The 20,353-nt window shown below is 40.9% G+C and overlaps 1 protein-coding gene across 1 annotated transcript in view; it reads left to right on the top strand.

The window, feature by feature from the left end:
* The window catches only part of FLT3 (fms related receptor tyrosine kinase 3), a 30,598-nt gene that overhangs the window by 2,381 nt on the left and 7,864 nt on the right, over positions 1 to 20,353 (top strand). Inside the window, exons 3-15 of the mRNA XM_033051712.1 lie at positions 365 to 567; positions 880 to 995; positions 3,230 to 3,347; positions 5,755 to 5,891; positions 6,473 to 6,612; positions 6,694 to 6,847; positions 10,991 to 11,156; positions 15,039 to 15,145; positions 16,339 to 16,450; positions 17,878 to 18,056; positions 19,250 to 19,362; positions 19,457 to 19,589; positions 19,679 to 19,783. Of these exons, the coding sequence (XP_032907603.1) occupies positions 365 to 567; positions 880 to 995; positions 3,230 to 3,347; positions 5,755 to 5,891; positions 6,473 to 6,612; positions 6,694 to 6,847; positions 10,991 to 11,156; positions 15,039 to 15,145; positions 16,339 to 16,450; positions 17,878 to 18,056; positions 19,250 to 19,362; positions 19,457 to 19,589; positions 19,679 to 19,783 (1,783 nt within the window). The remainder of the gene's footprint in view (positions 1 to 364; positions 568 to 879; positions 996 to 3,229; positions 3,348 to 5,754; positions 5,892 to 6,472; positions 6,613 to 6,693; positions 6,848 to 10,990; positions 11,157 to 15,038; positions 15,146 to 16,338; positions 16,451 to 17,877; positions 18,057 to 19,249; positions 19,363 to 19,456; positions 19,590 to 19,678; positions 19,784 to 20,353) is intronic.

Here is a 20,353-nt window from a genome sequence, read left to right as displayed (position 1 = left end):
TTCTGACCCTACCTTTGCATCCAAGTCGCAAACAGAAAGGTTTTATTATAGTTCTGTGTCTCCCTATGGCTCTAAATAAAAGGAAACAAAATCAAGTGCAAAGAATAACCTGTATCACTAAATGAAATTATCATGGCTCTGGCTAAGGTTGTTTCATGGTCTGTGCCTGTCTAGAGAATAGAATTGACTGATTCAACAGGATCCCTATAGAGTTTCCTCATGCAGTAGAACTCAACATATTTATTAATAAGTTGGATGGTGGAAATGAAAAGAAAGAGCATCCTTTAAAAGCATTTGAATGCAAAAAAAAGCAAATTAAGCTAACTGTTAATAAATACCAATAGTCTGTCCTCCTGCATTACAGGTTTCTGATATTTTGGAAGATCTTGGGTGTTACTTGAATTCTCAAGGAACAGAGAACATCTACCATACAATTAAAAATGTGGAAGTAAATTTATTTGAAGATATTGAATTAAGAATAACAATGAACATTTCAAATATCATTTCATGCTTTTGGTTCTTTAAAAAGAGCAAAGCCTGTAAACTTTCTTTCGACTCAGAGAATAGGTAAGTCAAGGGATGTAGTGGATCAAAGATCCTTTAAGAGATCTTTTCTTTTAGAATGCAAATTGAATGTTTTCTGTGACTGTGCCTGTGTTTGATTTCATGTTATACATTATCTTTTTCATCTCTTAATCTTTAACTGTTGTCACCCAGCAGCACGTTACTGATTGTCACTTACATCAATGTGCATATGTGGATCTTAAAACCAAGAACATTTTAAAATAAGCATCGTATGACAATAATTTAATAGTGTGTGCTGTACATCACCTTCTTCATATTAGTGTGACAAATACAACCTTACTTTCTGTTTTATAGATATATTACATCTTTGGCTTTTTCCCAAATAAAAGAAAGGCAAGCTGGAAAATACACCCTCTTGGTCACAAGTAAAACTGGCAATTACACAGTAGTTGTGCCTATTCTCATCCGAAGTAAGTATGCTTACGTGAAAGGGGTCATTCCATCAATATGTTCAAGGGCAGGGGCTCAAGTTCAGTCAAAGCAATGAAGCTTTCATGTGCTGCACTTCAAGCATCTTCCCAGATTAGCATAGTACTTGGAGCTGTCTTCAGAGGCTGAAGTCAGAACCACAAACTATGTGAGAGCCAGCTTTCTCTAGTCAATAAAACATGCAAATGAACAAATAAAGATGTAAATGTGCAGAAGCCTTCTTCTCCCCTGTGAGAAATTCCCCTCTGCGTCAAAAGGGAGAAACGGATGGTGGCTTTTTTTGTGCTTTCAAGGCTCGTGGGCTAGATTTTTTTCTTTCATTTTAACCCATTTATTCTTGGTGTTGCTGGCTGGATTATAATCTGGACCAGCTCAGGATGTCCCTTTTATATTCTGGTCACACTTTGACCCACTGCTCCTTTTCCACTTGTGCCTGCTGCTGGGTCTCTCACTTATCTCACTGCTTTTCCTTTTACAGTTCTGTAGGTGGCAAGAGGTACACTGAGGAAAGGGAAAAGAACGGGTCCTTCTTCTCAATGCCAGCTTTGGTTTGTTCATTATCTTTTAAAGCACAGCCCATCGGTTCCGCAGCTGCTCAACACAAGCGTGCTCGAGAAGCTGAGGTTTTACATGCTGTTAAATGCTCATGAGAGAGCACCTGGGAGGTGCAACTGTTTGAAAGGCTCCCAGAGGGAGGGGATCTGATTGAGTTTTCTCAAGGCTCACACAAGAGACATCTCTGATGCAAAGGCAACAGCTGCAACAAAGTGCAAGCTTCTGTTTCTGAGGGTGTCCAAAAACATCTCAAAAAAACCCCATAAAGATACATGGTGACACGATTTTTTAGCAGAATAGAAAGATAATATTATTTTGTCTGGAAAGGGACAAATTTAAAGACAAAATTTAAAATTACAAAAAGAAATTTCAAAGGCAAAACCTCAATCCAAACAGCTAAAAGAGTAGGGAACCTTCCAGACTTAACAAGCGCTATTAGTTGCCTTGATTTTAATAAACTGTGGCTAACCAACAATTGTTTTTCTCTTTATTTGTTTTTAAAGTATTTCTTCTGTTCAACTTTTTTTTCTCTCTCTGGTGTCAGAAAAGTCACCTCTAATCTCTCCTTTTTTAATTTGAAAGCTTACTGCGTGCCTCAATTATAATTTTAACAGCCTCATTGAGGGGACAAGGTATTAAATATTTAATTAAGAATTTCCATTGCTGTATCAATTAGGTAAAAAGTGTTATTACATGTGCAAGCAAGAATAGTTTGAAACAATGTCCGTAAAGGTCTTTTCTGTATCAATTGCTTGGACTGCTTTCTCTTTGCTCCTGTGAATTTAATGTCATAATCACATCTCTTACAAAGCCCTTCAGGATAGATATGAACCCTTCAACTTGGATGTGAATCTCTGTAGGTAAAAAACACCTCTTAGGCCTCTCCTATAGGATATAAATGAGGAAAGAAATTATAAAGCCATGAGTATTACTTTCACATTAGTGCATCACCTTGCCCATAGTGGAAGTACGACTGAGGAAAGAAATCACTTTTTTATGTGGCAGCTGCAATTTAATTAAAAGATGACTTAAAACTGGACTTAGTGCTTTTCATTTTGAACCAAACCTTTAACAGTTTTAATACATGAACGTTTTTGTTCCTAGTCCAGGTCTGTACCTGAGAGGTTCAGGGTGCTGGGAATTGTCTAGGAATCATTTCCCTCTGGGTTACAGATGCAGGGTAGAGAAGTTTGCTAGTTATCAGAAGTCATTATCACCCTTCTTGTTTCCATCATGTGTCTGATATGACTGAGCAAATCCCATTTTGTGTACAGGTTTTGTAGTCTCGACAGATACTCCACCAAAGGATGGGCTTAGGATGTGATTTCAAAATCACAGGTGCTCCTGTGAAATGAATGAATCCCACTGAAATGAATAGCAACCACAGCAAATTAACACCTTTCAGTATCAGTCTCAGGATTAGCTCCTGGCATACAGAGGCAGGCCTTTGGTACTGGGAAGCTGTACATTTAGCAATCAAGGCTGAAAAGCTCATGAGACCAACCTACAATATGCCTAGTGGTAAATAATTTTCTGTTCCCTCAGCGTTGAAACTCCTGAAACAAATCACAACTCTGTAACTTTATGTGCTACAAAATGATCAAAACACAGTTTCAAAATTATTTCAGCTTTCTTAAACATTTGCATGATTTTTTGTCAGAAAAACCAGCCAAACCCTATTTCAGGAAAAGGGAAAAATCAGATTCTGTCGAGTGTATATCTGAGAGCTACCCCCAGGCCTCTGTGGAATGGATATTCTGCAAAACACCTGAAAAGAGGTATGTGTATGTTTACATGCATGTTGAATCTCCAGACTAAAAGCTTGCCATCTTCTGAAGAAAAAGCAACAGGGTGAGAAAAAATGACTTCAAGGTGTGCTAGGGGAGGTTTAAAATGAATATGAGGAAAAAATTCTTCACTTAAAGGGTTGCTAAGCACTGGAACAGTCTGCCAAAGGAAGTAATAGAATCCCCATCCCTGGAGTTGTTCAAAAAACATGTGACATGGCACTTGGAGACCTGGTGTAGTAGTGAAAAGAGTTAGGATGATGGTTGGACTCGATAATCTTAGAGGTCTTCTCCAGCCTTAATGATTCTGTGATTCTACACTGCTTAGTGTGCGTATTGAGCTGGGGAAGAGCTTTTGATTCAGAATTTTTGGAGGTGAGTTCTGCTGATTGGCATACTCACATGCTGGTTAAAAGCCTATGTCCATGTGATCCACTTTTGGAGTGCTGCAACATATTTTTCTTAGAAATTTTGGCTGTTGTGCTCTTTTGGAAGTTGTCAGCTCTCAGCTTTAGAAATGTTTTTCCAGATTCATATTTTGATGTCAAAAGAGCAAATCAAAGGCATCTTGTTTCCCTCTAGTTTTACACTTTGTTTTTAAATTTGAATCTTACAATCACAGAGCACTTTTGATTGTAAAGGACCTTTAAAGCTCATCTTTAAATAAAAGTGCATTGCAATATGCAGGTACATCTTCAATGAGATCAGGTTCCTCTCAGCCTTGACCTTGAGTGTTTCCAAGCATGGGGCATTTGCCACCTCTCTGGCAACCTGTGTCAGTGTTTCTTCATCCTCATAATAAAAAAAAATCCATATTCCTTATAACTAGTCCAGATTTATCTTCTTTTAGTTTAAAACCATTACCCCTTGTCCTATTGTGACAAGCCCTGCTAAAAAGTTTATCCTGATCTCACTGATAAACCCTCCTTAACTCCTGGGAGGCAGCTGTAAGGTCTTCCCAGAGCCTTCACTTCTCCAGGCTGACCAATCCCAGGGCTGCTCCAGCCCTCTGGACCTCTTTGTGGCCTCCTCTCTGCCGTATGGCCACACCTTTCTTATGCTGAAGGCCCCAGAGCTGGATGCAATCCTCATGAGAGTAGAGTAGAGGGGCAGAATCCTCTCCCTTCACCTGCTGGCCACACTTCTGTTGATGCAGCTCAGAATGTGATTGTATTTTGGGCTGCAAATGCATATAGCTGAACCAGGTCCAACTTTTCATCAGCCAGTTCTCCCAAGTCCTTCTCAGCAGGGCTGCCCAAGGTCTGTTTATCCCCCAGCCCTGACACAGGTGCAGCACCTTGTGCTTGGCTCTGTTGAACCTCATGAGTTTCCCACAGGCCCACCTCCTGAGCTTTTCCAGGTCTCCCTGGGTGCCATCCCATCCCCTGGGTGTGCCAAGTGTACCACACAGCTTGGAACCATCTGTAAGCTTCCCACTGTGCCATTGATGAAAATATTAGTACTGGTCCCAGTACAGACCCTGAGGGACAGTGCTTGTCTCTGAGGGCCAACTGGACACCAAGACACTGACCACTGCTCTCTGAATGTGACCATCCAACCAGTCTCATCCACCCATCAAATCTGTATCTCTCCAATTTAGAGAGAAGGATGCTGGGGGGAGCATGTCCACGGCTTTAGAGAAATCCAGACAGATGGCATCTGTTGCCATTCCCTTGTCCACTGATAATGCCACTCCATCACAGAAGACCCTAGGCTGATCAGGCAGGATTGCCCTTGGTGAAGCTGTGCTGACTATTTCAAATCACTTCTCTGTACCTTAGCAGATTTTTTAGGAGTCTCTGTTCTGTGACCTTCCCAGGCACAACAGGTTGGCAGTTCCCATGGGTCTTCCTTTCCACCCCTTTTTAAAATTATGCAGTGTTTCTCTTTTTCCAGTCACTGGAAGATTTACCAGGAACATTAGAGCTGAGAAGACAAGGGTTCATGATTTTGTGAGCTAAATAATGGTTCCCATTCTATCAATATATAAAGTTTATTCTATTAACAGAGGTAATAATGCTTTTCTCTGCAGCATGGCAGTTCAGGGTCTGGATCTCCTAAAGACCTATGGATTTGCAGCACCTCCCACCACTAGGAAATCAGAGATGTGGTGTGAAAGCTCAGCCTCTATGATTTTGCTCTTGTCTGGGTTTTAATCACGTCATTACCTGTCTAAGAACCAATCTGAGCATATTCAGGTCATTGCAGCCCACATTTCTGCCTAGACTGTGACATTTTTGTTTTCTTATCTTCACCTTTCCTAGTTCCTTTTTATTCAATATGTGAAATCCAGTTTTCCCACTATTGTTTGAATATTCTCATGGTTTGGAAATTTATCAGATTTATTTGCTTGAGGTTAACCAAATGAGTCAATGAATAATTATGCTTGTAATTGCAGTTGCCCTTATAAAAGGCATGAAGAAACTGGAGAAGTAGATGGCATACAGATGGTGCAACATGAATTATTTCAAACTTACATATGGTGCTGTGCAGTTAATGTCCTGGGCAGAGAATGCACCAGCCTCTTTACCATAGGTAACTTCCCTCTAAGGTTTACTTGCATGTGAACTCAATCCTGCTGCTGAAGTTAGCTGAGCATGATTTCTGGTCTAAGCTACTTGTTTGTAATCACTGAAGTAAAGCTAATAGTGAATATGATTGCTCTGTCAGGTGTTTAAAACCTAATTCCAACAGCTCTTTGTGGTCTCTGTAAAAAGCTTCTTGCCTTTCTACATTTGCTGTACTTGTATTGACTTTTTGTTCATGCTTTTAGGACTGTGCGCATGGAAAAGCTCTCCAAAGTGTTCTCAAACATATACATTTATATATAATTATTAATTAGTATATATGCACATGGGTTCACTTGCCTGTTTTTTTAAATAAACCCAACCTGATCTAATCTCTATGCTACGTTGTGCCCTAAAGGTGTCTTGCGAATCATGACAAAATTTGAGACATCTAAATCCATGAAGGTTATTAATTTCATGATTATGGCAATTAGCATTACAATTAAAAAATTAATATCTATACATCATTAGCAGAAAAAATATTGATCTAACTGCACATTTTCCAGGCAAAGTGATGGTTGTTTCAGTGTCTATGTTTTGGTTTTGTAGATTTAAATGAAAGACAAGCAGCACCTTTACCTGAACTACTACTTAAGGTTGGGGAACCATTGCTGATCAGATGCAGAGCCGTTCACCATAATTATAAATTCAGAATACAACTATCTTTTGAAAACAGAGAAGTTGAACAGGTAAAAAGACAGGGCATATTTAACAATAGGTTGTATTGGGCACTATCAGCTGATTAAATGTGAATTTCTGTTGAAAACCAGGGTCACTACTTTGAAGGATTAGAATATCAAGCAAACTTCTCAGCAATTCGGATCCAGCATGTGTTTGCTTCAGCAGCAGCAAGAAGTGACAGTGGCCATTACACCTGTTCTTCTACTGCTCATCCAAATCAAACTGCTTTGGTCACAGTTTTAGGTAATTCCAATCCCCCGTATTAATTTTGTCTCTCAATTGTTTTGCTTTGTTTTCCATGTGTCTGTTCTTTACTTGCAGATATGCAGTGTATATTTATACTTCCCTTGCTAAGGAAAAAGTCTGTTTGCTCTTACAAGCAGTCCAGGAGAGCCAAGAGGTTAATCTGAACTGAGTCATTCTGGTACCTGAATTCCATTAACCTTTTCTTTATACTGCTTTTCAAATAATTCCCTTTAAAAGACAGTGCTTTTAGAAGTTTAGAGATGCAGTCTGTATGATTGTTTCAATGGGATCTCCTAGAAACACAGGCTGGGATTCATCTCAGCCAGTGTGCCACAGAGCCATAATTTTAAAAAGGAAATCCCTTTCTATTTAAGCAACATGCTGATTTAAAAGCCAGCAGTGTTGAATTTAGTTGAGATCAGCCTCAACTGCTAACTTTGTTTCTCAGAGGGAAATAATACATAAATAGGCCTAGGTCTGGAAATAAGGCATAAAAACGAAAGCTGTAGGTAGGACCACATTGGAGTAGGTACAGGGTGTAATTTAATGACTGGTGTGTCTGGAGTTGGAGACTCTAGCCCTGAAAACAAGGCTCTCTGAGGCAGTCACCATATGTTTGACCTTAGATGTAGTTGCTCTCAGAGTTTACAATACCTAGGCTAGGAATTGTAGGAAGTGAGAATATTTACCCCAGTCTCTTCAGAAACGACTTTCCAGTGCAATATCCTCTTTTCAGCTTCTGCCTGCCACTAAGTGGGAAGTTCTCTTGTCATTTACAATAACTGAGTACGATACCTGTGCATTTTTTCTACGCACATCTCCTTAGTAAACAGGAACATAGAGGTGAGGGTGTACTGTAGAGATAGGGCAAGATCCTCTTTTTTGTCAGTAGCAGTGCACAGGTCAGAAACAGTGGCTTGCTGGATCTGTGAGCTATCAGGTGTGAGCATGGGTGACAGTGAGAGGGAATATTTGAGTGGCTGTCCCTGGAAGGCTGCATTTCTGAGCAGGGTACTTTTTCCACTGCAATGCACCAACCTAAATTGGTTTTCTGTGCCCTCCTTAATACCCCTTAGGCCAACAAAACTTCTAAGGGTTCATTGTCTTTGGTGATGAAAAAATCTATCTGCTTACTTACACGTTGGATTAACGTGGGTGATGTTGTCATACCAAGCTAACAGCTCAGCTTCTCTCTCTGAGGTTCTACAGGAATATCCTGTGCTTCTGATCCATCCCAGTATTTACCCTAATGTGTTAATGACAATCACTGCGAGTGTGATTTTATGCTAACAATGCAGATTCCATTTCAGCAGTGATACAGACAGATTTCACTCAATTGCCAGGTCTTAGAGTAGCAGTTTCTTAAACAATCAGCATCCCACGTTTAAACCATTACTGTGCATGATTCAATACCTGTAGCTTCACTGGGAATCATCATGGTATAACTCATCCAAGAGAAAACCGATTTGGTTGGCACACACTCCATTGCCTGGGGAGCCTGGCTACTGTAGCTATATGGGTGGGTGTTCTTTGAACCTCTAATCATGCCTTGCAGCCAGAAAGCTTTGATTTGCTCTTTGGTAATTGATACCTCACCAATTTATCCCATTTTGTGTGACTGTCAGGTCAGACAGGGTGGTTAGGCCACTTCAAAGCACGGCAGAGATCATGCCAACAACTGCAGCTGCAAGGCTCTTTGTTTTTGCAGGTCTTATGTTCAGTTTCTACCAGTGTTAAATAAATAAAGAATTTTTAGCACTACACAATCCTACTTTAGGAATATGTAAGTTATTTTGCAGCACATTATATTAAAAGCAACAAATAGACAAATACGAGGAACATGGAGACTTGTTTGGTCTTGAGAGTTTCATCTCACGTCTGTGTCATTGCTAAGTGTAAATAGTCAAAAAATGCACTTAAACCTGTCAAAAATTACAAACCAAGCAATAATGTGCCATGTGCTTTCTCCACCAATAAAGAAAACACAGTAATTTCACGATTATAAGCCACACCATTTTGACTAAAATTTTGCTCCCACCCCGGAAATGCGGCTTACACTCAGGAGCGGCTAATATGTGAAAAATTTTCTGGAATTTCCAACCTCAGAAGTGCCAGCCAGGTGCCGAGCTGAGCACCTGCCAGTAAAGCCGGCATTTCCCAATTGTTACAAATTGGTTACTCTGTTGCACGGCGGGTGGAGCCGGGCTCTGTGCTGGCAGCGTGGGAAGCGGAGGCGGGGGCTCCGTTCTGCCATCCCCACGGCCCGTGGGGAAGGCAGGGGGCTCCCACCCCTGCCTACCACCGCGGGAGCAGGGGGGCTCCATCCCCACCTCCCACCACTGCCGCAGGTGCCGGCAGGTTCCATCCCTGCCTGCCACCGTGGGGCAGCGCCAGGCCGGGGTGACCGAGCCCGGCGGCAGCGGCGGTCAGCTCCAAGCAACCCCACCGGGCTGGGCCACCCGGCCCCGTCGGCAACCCCAAGCGGGCCGAGCCCGCACAGCCGGAGCTGAGTCAGTAAACCCCATGATCCCACTATTCTGTTACTATTTGGCAACTTTGTTGCACGCGGGTCCTCCCTGCGAACGACAGAGCGGCTTATACTCGGGTACGGCTTATTTATGGACAAAGAACGAAATGTTGCCAACCCCCCGACATGCGGCTTATAGTCCATGTGGCTTGTAATCCTGAAACAACTGTATTTTTTTCCTGAGGTGTTTTGCAAAGGAATGGCATACACTGCTCCAAGGTCCTTGTATATGCTCTGGAGAAAGCCTTTACTCTTGGCTGGTTATGCTGTTAACAGTAAATTCAGAGATGAAATCCTGCCTGAAAGGATGAGGACCAAAAGATGAAGGCTCCATGTACAAAACCAATAAGCCTTTAATATCAAAAAATAGGAGAGTAGTCATGAAAGCTATAGTTTCTTGTTTTGAAATACTAAAATGTTTGTGGTTTTTATGGGAGTTTCCAGGTAGTAAGTAGGCTAAGACAGAAAAAACATACCAAGCAGAATATAGGGTTACAATCAGAAGAAAAACACTCAAAAGGAAAAAACAGGTTCAGCAATATATTTATGGTGTAATTTTTCACCATGTAGGCTGATTAAACACCACCACAATTTTTCCAGAGGTTGTACAGTCCTTGGAAATACCCAAACCAAACCAGACATGGCTCTGAGCAACCTCATCTAGCTGGACCTGGGCTGGAGTTTGACTGCATATCTCTTCCAATGTATAAGCTTCTGTGCTCTTTAGAGAGCTGATCCTAGCACCACTGGTGTCGTTAGGACAGCCTCCCCCCACACATCTGCTGTTCTGGCTCTTTAGGCAGGATTCATTCCAAGCCATGAGACAATGAGCCCAGCAATGACTTTGTTCCTTCATCAGTCAGTGCCAAGGAACAGTGTTTCCAACAGCAGTCCAGTACATCTTTGTTATCTTCTGCTTTAGGATGGAATACATCTGAATATGTCTTGTTCATTCCATTGAGTTTATCTGGGGTCCAAACAAGCAGCTTAGGTGGATCACAGAACTTTTGACATCTCCGCTAAGTGAAACAAATCCCATCCTAGCAGGGCAAATAGCAATACCACATGGTTCATGCCCCTCTTAAAAACAGTTTCCATGTTACTGTCATCTTGTATTAAATAAGTTTAATTTAAATGGAGAAATACCAGAGCAGCTACAGGACTCATTTGCAAAATCTTCAGCTTATTTCAGGGAGAGAGAAAGAACTACTGACTATGATGTGGTGCCACCTGGTTTTGTTCCTGTAGTAAGAAAACCAGGAATTGCAGCTGTTAACATCTGGAGTACACACCCAAATCAAACCAAATAATGACATTATTGGCCCTGTGGCTCTGTGAGTTAGACTGAGGAGAAATGTCAGACCATTTTGGAAGTGCTCTGGTCTGACTGAGTATACAAATTCATCAGGGTCAATTCATTTGTCTGCAACTGAACACACTATCAACATTTCAATACTATTTTGAAGCATTATCCTATTTTGATTAACAGGATACCTTTTGTGATGTAACATAGTTTTTGCCTGTGATAACTAAAAAGAAAATCATACAGATGTTAAAATGTCTTCATTAAAATCCAGCCTAAGACATTTTTTCTTCCATTTTTTTTTCTCCAGAAAAGGGATTTATCAATATAACTGACTCTAAAGAAGATTTTGAAATTGGTGAGGAAGAGTTTTGCTTTGAAGTTAGCTTTACAGCATATCCTCCAGTCAGATGCATGTGGTTATTTTCCAAAAAAACATTCCCATGTATACAAAGTTACAGTGTGGATCGACGCAGGTATTTGAATATTTTGTAATAATATAATATAATATAATTTTGTTTCCCCTTTGTATCTCATTTGGAGGGCTTACTGCCAATGTTTTGTACTCTCTTGGTGTTTTTAAAATATGAATGGGCCACACGGTGAGATTGTGTTAACAAAAGGCACTCAAACATAATTCTGGCTTTCAACAATTGTTCACGCAGATAACTTGTAGAATCACTTTATTCTCTGTTTATATTAATCACTTTGCTAAGTTATGCATCCAGCAACCCTTTAGTTTATATGCATTCTGCCATTCCCCTTCTCTCTTACATGATTTCTGAGGTACAGATCTGTTGCAGTTTTCATTCTGGATCACAAGTTCTGCATGTTCCCATTTTGTCATCCTGTTGTTGATGATGTTCCCAATGTCTTTCAAACAGCTCAGACCAATTCCAGGGTGCTGTAGTTCCCAGGCCTCTGCTGGGTCTACTGGCCTGTGCCTGTGTCACAGAAACACAGAAACATGCTGTTCTGCTCGTTACCCAGGTCATGGATTCTTCCGCTCCTGCAGCAAAACATGTTTTGAATAAACCTGTTAGTTATCTACCTTTTCTGTTATTTCCTACAATGGACTTCTGGCATGAATCCTGTTTAAAGCTAATGTTTTCTCCATTCCTTAGGCTCTCTAGTTTCTTGATAACATTATCTAATTTCCTTCAGGGTTTCTTTCAGAGTAGTCCCATGGCTTTGCAGGTAACAGCTTTTACTCACCTCAGTGAAAGTAAAGCCAAGCTGCTCCTTTCAAGTTTTTACATTAAAAGTGAGCAGGCTATAGGCAGGAGCTAATGCAGCTACTCTGATTTCTTCTCATATTCTTAAACCTCTGTCATTATCTACATAAAGCTGTGTCAAAGCCTTGATTACATTTTTAATGATTTCTTTCCATAGTATTTTGGTACCTTTGATTTTATCCACTAGCTTGTCAAGTTATCTTTGCAATAGACTGGCCTTTTCATCTGCATTAGATGGTGTATTGGAGTCAGACCTCGGTGAAGTTCAGAGACAGCTCAGTTCAGGTTAGCAAATTATCATCTCCTGGCAATGGCCACAGGAACTCTGTCCCTGCTGATAAAGTGAGGGCTGTCAGCAAACTTTGATAGCACTGGGTGGGTGTTGGTGACTAATCTGCAATGCCTGACATGGGCTTGGCAGAGCTGTGCTTTGTGACAAAACTGACTTTGGAAATGAGGTCTCAGGGGACAGCCACGAGCATTTGCTCATCCTTGTCCAGCAGGTACCTCCCTCCAGCTGATAACACTGAGTTGATTTGCTTTGTAGCTGATACTGACCCCTCCTCACTGCTCGTACCAACAGGGCTCAGTTTGGCTTGGATGATTGACAGTGGGTGTAAATTCCATCCAGATAAGAATGAGGTGCCACAACCTGTGCCAACAATAATAATATTGAGAACTTTTGAAATAGTTTAGGCAGCTGTCATTAGTCAGTAGGGTGCAACTGGTGGCCTGGGATTTCTGAGTCACTTCAGAGCCATCCCAGCCAAGAGGCAGCAGTAGCTGAGTGCTGATCCCCACCTGCCGGATGGGAGAAGGGCAGCTCGTGTCCCTGGAGTGTCCGGGCTGGCTCAGCCACAGCCACCAAGCAGGGCTGGGGCGTGGCCTGGCGGCTGCTTCAAACTCGGCGTGGCAGTGATGTTGGACAAACAGGATTTTTAATGTTTGTTTCGGGTAGTTAGTTTCTGCATTCATTTTCATCCTATTTATTTTATGGAAAAATAAAATAGAGGGGAAAACACTTGAATTTGCTGATTATTTCATCTGGCAAGTACATTCTTTTGTACAGACATCCCTCACAACCACCCGATTTTGGCTGAATGCAAGCACTGGATAGACATGTCTCACCTGAGGACAAAGAGTAGAGGTACATATTTCATTCAGTTTGAAGAATTCAGAAGCAGCAAGGGGTAGTGAGGTCTGGAGATTCTGCCTGCAGGCTGTAGTCTTGCAGATTTCAACGTGATTTTAAAGCTGAAAGTTTCTCAAACCAGCACAGAAAAGGTCATCACATATCTAAACACATTGTGAGTCTCACTTTGCATATTCTAGTTGATTTCTGTGTAATCAGGACTTCTACTTTGTTCCTTTCATATCCTTTTTCATATCCTGTTTTCATTTTTTAAATTTCTGCCAGTTTCTTGTAAAATTATTCCTTCAAATTAAAGATCTGATTAAATTTTAATTATTAACTCTGTACTTTTCTTTAGCTTTTCGTTTCAAAATCCAGTAATCCATGTCTCCTGTCACTACACTTACGGTGTGTTTTCAGACATTCCTTCAGAATTTCTATTTGCTTTTGTGGGCTCTCTGTTTCAGCACACTGCTGATTTTCACTTCCCCCCCAAAGAGCTAGCGACTTTTTATACACACAATGTTGTCTGTTAAATTTATAATACTTAGCTTACATCCCCTTATGTTTTCAGGTATCGAAGATATTGTTTTAATTTTTTTTCTGATTATTTCATTAAGATATAATCCTTCAAACCAGATTTCAAAATCCACTCATTCTTTTTGGTTTCATCCTTTTGATTTTCCTGTCTTCAGTAACTTTTTTTGAGGCACCTTAAAAGGGTTCTGACTTTAAAAAATCCATGAGTGAAGATATTGTTAAGGTCATTTCAGATGAAGACATTCAAAAGTCAATAACTATATGAAAATGTGGCCTTAGTCAAAAGACAAAATGGCCAGTGGCTTCAAGGGAAGTTTTCCTGGTTTAGAATTTCAAGGTGATACTTGGTGCCTTTGTATGTATCTTGCTTAAGGAGAAATATCCCTGATTTTAGTTCTCTAGATTGATCTTATTACTACCTTCTCCTACTTTACATATTGCTGATACAGGCTGTCTGGGCTTTTTTTTCTTTTTTTTCCTTTTCTCTTCAAATTCACTGGTGTTCCTGCTTGCCTTTATCACTAAAATAGAGCTGGGCACCTACAACATGGTTACCATTGAGTTGTCAGCAAAGACATATATCCCCAAATTGTCAGCAACTACACCTAAGAGAGATTTTCTTAGGTTGCTCTTCTAATGCTGATGAACTGCATTATCTGCTATTCAATGCTGACAATTCTCCTGACAGCAATAACCTCGTTGAAAACACAGAAATAGGATACCATCACTGTGAAATGGCATATTCCCTTTTGCCTGCCTCATCCTGTGTCCCATAAACCAGTGATTCAACAAGACAGCCAGGCATGAATCTTTAAATCCCAGCAGCCCTCTCTAGCTGGTTTCTGCCCAGAGACTTGTTAGAGCCCCTCTGGCCATCTCCACTGTCACAAGTTGTCTCCTGCATGGTTTGGGTCTTGGTTTTCTGCCATCCACTGGCTCAAAGGCCACAGGGATTAGTTGAAAGCTGGTCTTCCTCCTGCAGCTTATGATGGTGACCTCACTCCTGAGTCTATGTGAGCTCTTTCCATTTGGAGGTGTTTGTCTGTTATGTTCCCCCCTGTCACTGCTGTTTCCTAACACAATCTTACCACATCAGCTAGAATCTTCCATCAAAGTTCCTCAGCGAGAAGAAAGTTTGATCTTTTGCTGGTCTTAGTATCTGAGCGTGTTCTGTACGAATTAGCAACAAAATCACATCTTGACAGCCTGCATGCACTCCAGGAACAGTCAGAGAAAAAATACAGAATTAAATAAATACTACAGGGGAAAAAAATATCTTCTCACCAAAACAGATTCTGGGATTTATATTCTCTAAGCAAAAATAATTTCCTTTATATTCTTCATGAGAAAATGCAGAATCATTTCAAACCTTTATATGAGTCTTGACTTCATTTGAAGTATTTTTCAAGTAAATATTTTGTCCTTTTCCCTTTTTTGACTTTGTTCCACAGCATTTCATCAAAGTTCTGCAACCACCAGCACCAGTCTGGGATATATGTATTTTATGCTGAAAATGATGATACAGTTGTAACAAAAAAATTCACTCTGTATGTGAGAAGTAAGTAACAAAACTATTGCTGAAGATTTGGCAAAATCTGGAATTTTGTCACTGGTATAAATGGAACTGTTATGGTTTTTTTCCATTGGTATTCCCTATTTCATTTACATAGATTTATTGTTTAAAATGGAGGATCAAAAGGCAAAAGCATGATTCTCTTCACACTGCATCACACTGCTGAAACCCAGGCACTGGGCCAAAGAAAGACACTGGCTGCTTGTGGGTTGTATTTCTTGTGTCAGTTAGGGATAGAGAACAGAGAAAGGAGGAGAAAGTTACTGATTTTTTTCTTCCCTTTAGTCTACTGTAAACAGAGTATGAGGAATCAGTTGCATGCTGAGAAAAGTAATGCTTCTTAAGAAAATTACAAGCCTAGGAACTCAGTAAAGTACAGTAACTCCACTCTGTCTCTACAAAGCTGGAACATTTGTGACTGCTGCAGAAACCACAGGAGATACAGAGTTGGGAGGAAACGCTTGTCTCCATTAGGAATTATGTATAATTAAATGCCCTAATGGCATTTATGAGTTAATGTAGTTAGAGTGGAGACCATCTGGTGTGTAACTTGTATGTTTGGGCTGCAGTGCCTCTTACACCTCTGCCCACAATTCACACACATGCAGTCTTGATCAATGCTCTCATTTATTTCAGTTCTGCCACATGGCTGCAGCATCTCTCCCTTGCTGAAGGTCTGGGGGCTTTGTTTGTAATAAATAATTCACACAATCATCTTCTGTGCACATTTTGTATGAGTTGGACACCCAGAACATCAGTGCCAGGGCAGTCCTAGGGCCAGCTGCTTAGTCCGAGTCAGAAAAGCAGAAGTCAAGGCTTCTAATTTTGGCTCTGCCATTGTTTTGGTCTGGCTGTGCACATACAGAGAAGTGGCTGCTCCCCTTGCCTTGTCACACTGCCATCCACAAAACCAAGGAAGGAGGACTGTGAGCTACACCCAGCTCTCACTCTGATGTGCAATTTTTAACTTTGAAAACAGAAGCAGACCTTGGTCTCAGCAGATATAGTATTACCACAGAAGTGTACAGGGTTCTGTAACTTGCAGTGCTAACAGAAATTGTCTTACAGAATCATGGAATTGATTAAGTTGACAAAGATCTTTTAGATCATAGAATCCAACCATTATCCCAGGGCCCCTACCGAACCATGTCCTTAAGCCTTGTGTTGTCTTATTGCAGGAAAACCTGAAATAAGGATGCAGCTGCTGTTCAAGCAGATCTCCTGTGTTGCTGAAGGTTACCCTGCCTCATCCTGGTTCTGGAGGAACTGTCTTGAACTGAACTCATCCAAGTAAATAACTTTCTTTCTTTTTATTCATTGCAAAGACTATCTGAGCTATCCTTGATTAAATGAGGACCAGTCTGTAACAAACTAAATATAAAATGCACATTTAACTGTGTGCATTTAACTGGTTGCCCTACTCCGGGGAACCAGATCACCAAAATTAGAGGAAGTTTTCCTTTTTTTTATTGCCATCAAATGAAGCCTATAAAGATGTGCATCTCAGGTTCTTTGCACCAAAATAGACCCCACTGGGTTTATATCGACAATTAGGTGGTAACAATCTCGGTTTTTCTCTTAGCCTATCTGTTATAGGGGTTTAGGGAATGCATTGGTTAATACAAGCTTGATTAATTGGTTAAGCTTTGCTTAAAAGACCTGCTATGGTAACCTGTTACCAAAACCACTAAAACCAGTGAAAGTGTTTCCAGTAAAGTTAGTGAGAGTATTTCCAGTAAAGTTAGTAAGAGTGTCTCCATTTCCTCTATTTATTTAGGGCAGTGAGCCAGGCTCTAAAATTTAAAAAAATGCTGAAACAGCTTTGACCTGATTTGTGAACTCTGAAGTTTTCATTTTAGATATGCCAAGAAACTAATAGTCCCATGGTGCAGAAAAATACTAAGTCAAGTTTTCCTTTGTAAGACTGTGGATAAACTTTAGGTATTTGTTTTAGCTAGTGGGTTTAAAATACTCCTTAAATCATCTTTCTGGAAAGAAAATGCTGTGACACATCTTTTCTGAGGAACTTCCAAATGTAGAAGCTAGTGCTATGAGTAGAGCTGAATAAATTTATTTTACTTCTTATCTCCTCATTTATTTATGTGGAGAGTAAATTAGACAGTAACTTGATGAATGACAGAAAAGCTGGAAGTCAAAATTATCCGTGTGGACCTCCTTTCCCTCGAAGGTAAAGTTCCCTCTTTTTGCATGTCAGGCCTTAAATAAGTCATTAATTCTCTCCATCTGGGAGAGAAACTCCATCATGAGTGAGAGAAACTTCATGGAAAGGAGTTAGAACTTTTACTCTGGTTTCATATTGCATTTATGGTTTTAGCAGTGGCTCATTTGCAGCTGCTCAGTGGTTTGAATGTTTGAGGCAAATACTTAACCAGTGGAAATAGATGAGGTACGGGGTAATTGCCTCAGCTGTGAAATGGTTGGAGGTTCCAGAGTTCAGGGGGTGCAAGCACCCTGCCAAGGCAGTGGTGGAGAGCCCAGTGTAGGAGATAGCTCAGTCCCTGCTAACCTGCCATGTTCATCACCAAAAATGAGACTGGTTAGTGACCAGAGATCTCCCTCTATTGCTGACAAAACCCAAGCCCCTTCCCTTCTTCTCTCCAACACAGACATAAGACATGTTTTAAAACTTCCCACCTTCTCCCCTGTCAAATGTCACTGTGAGCTAAAAATCAAAACTGGTCTGCTTCCTTTTTCAGCTGCACAGAGGAAATCACAGAGGGGATTCAGAACTTCTTGCCAGAGAGGAGATCCCTGGGGTCGTGGATTTCAAGCAGTACTCTATATATAAAGGAGACAGCAACAACCTTCTCAGTGGAGTGCTGTGCAAACAATTCTGCTGGTTCAGCCTGTGAAAAGAGTTTCATTAACCTGTCAGGTACCACAAGCCAGTGTTTTAGCACAGGTTTTCTCTACTAAAGCTGGCATGGTAGAATTGACAATACTTTTTATCTGGCTAAATGGCTTAATGGGAGACAAAATTCTCTTTTCTCTAGCCCCAAAGCGGAGGCCTCCCTCATTTAAAAAAACAAACAAACAAACAAACAAACCAACAATAAAAGAGAAACAAATAGGAGGTACAGAATGGAGCCCTGACAATGTTTGAGGCTGATTTCTTATTTCACCTTAGTCATCCTTAAATGAAATCTGGAAGAATCATCTTTAACAAAGGCACTTTGGTAGCTGGTGGCATGTGCTATCTCTCGCTACTTTCCTGTAGGTCCCTGTGGTGCTGCCAGAAATGCCCGTGGGGGCTCTCCTCACCCTGTGGAGCTCATTGCACACACAAGCAAGATCATTGCTGAGCCAACAGACCCACTGAAGGGTCAATCCATGTCTGGAAAGCAGGAGCACTGGGAAAGAGACCTTCTTAACCTGCTGTAGGCTGGTGACAGGAGGTTAAGTCATGGTTGAGTAGTCTCCTTGCTGAGGGAATGACAGATTATTTCCTCATTGAACCAGAAAATCAGTATGGTTATTTGCACTTTGTACTTGTAACACCATATATATTCCATAAAGAAAAATATTTCAGTTTGAGGGAACATGCTGTGGCACCAGGAATTGTTTTGAAACACCCAGGTATTTGCAGTACAGGGATTTCCTTTGTCATGATGAACAAGCACTTTGGTGCTTTTGACTACAGCAGACAGAAGCTGTGATCACTGTCAGAGTTTGAAATTAGAATAGAAAGTAATCATAGTACTTATGCTTTTGGAAGCAACCAAAATATGAGGGTAGGTCTCATACTTGCATGCTCATCTACCAACCACCACCTTATTCTTGTTTATGCTCACAAAATTCAATCCGAGGATCACAGCAACACCTCCATGCACTTAGGTTTATTAACAGATTTAGCTCCTTTTTTTTTTCTTTTTAGTGAAAACAGATGTCAGGATTACCCAGACCTTAATGCCTGCTGCCCATCTTGCTTTGCATATGGCTGCATCTCACTCCCTTGCAGGGGAGGCTTGGGTGTGAGAGGGCTGCCAGAACTGACTGTGGGTTCTCCTTGCATTTTTAGCTGTACACACAAACTCTGTTTCAGTGGGTAGTAATATGTGTCTTTTACAGTTGCAGGAGCTGTTTCTTCCCCCCTGGACAATGCTGCATTCTATGCCTCCATTGGATTTTTTCTCCTCTTGATCGCTTTTGTGTTTGCATTCATTTTTCTTAAATACAAAAAGGTAAAAGCAAACATAAATACCTGACCATCCTTCTTTTGTTCCTACCAGACTGTTTCTTCTCTAAGACTGATTCCATTGCATTTTTCTTCCAAAGCAATTCAAATATGAAAGCCAGTGGCGAATGATACAGATGATAGGGCCATCAGATAATGAATACATCTACATCGACTTCAGAGAATTTGAATATGATATAAAATGGGAATTTCCAAGGGAAAATCTGGAATTTGGTGAGCAATCCATAAGGTAAATCTCAATACTGGAGCAGTAGTCTGTGCTGTACCAGCAGCAAATAATACTGACATTTTGTGTTTTGCAGGACAGGTCCTTGGTTGTGGAGCCTTTGGGAAAGTAGTGAATGCAACAGCTTATGGAATTAACAGTGCAGGAGATTCAGTCCAAGTTGCAGTCAAAATGCTAAAAGGTATGACAAACTCTGGTGCCTTCCACAAGTAGTGAGGTAGTCTAGTATCTCCAGTAGAAGAGGCATTAGAAATCCCCCTTATATAGAAAACTTCCCACAGTTACACCTCACAAATGTTTGGCTCCAAAATCTTTTCAAAGTGCTTCCAAATCCCTGTTTCATTTTGGAAATGAAAGGTGTTGCTGAAATGCCCTCATCCCACAGCACGTTACATTTTACCCTACACGCTACAGAAGGTCTGTGCAGGGAAGTATGGAACCTCTAATAAGGAGAAATGCAAATCCCAGTATTGGCGACTATGACCTTTGCTGTAAGGCCCCTTTTTCTTGTAGTGCTCTCTAGCTGTGGCAAGCCCTTTGCCCGCTGTGCCTGAGCTAGCATGTTTCCAAAACTTCCAGCACAATTTCCTGCAATCTTTTTTCTTGATGATGACACAAAACAGTTTCTTTCTATCCCACCTTATGAATAAGGCTACTAAACCTCAAATATTCCTTTCTGCTATGATCTGGCCTCTCTCCAAGCTGTCTTGGCTCCTCATGAAAGCAGTGTCTAGGAGTAAGCCTCCCTGGT

Source organism: Catharus ustulatus, chromosome 2, assembly GCF_009819885.2.
Source record: "Catharus ustulatus isolate bCatUst1 chromosome 2, bCatUst1.pri.v2, whole genome shotgun sequence".
NCBI lineage: Eukaryota > Metazoa > Chordata > Aves > Passeriformes > Turdidae > Catharus > Catharus ustulatus.
Note: the sequence above shows the minus strand (reverse complement) of the source record. Positions and strands in the feature narration are given on the sequence as shown.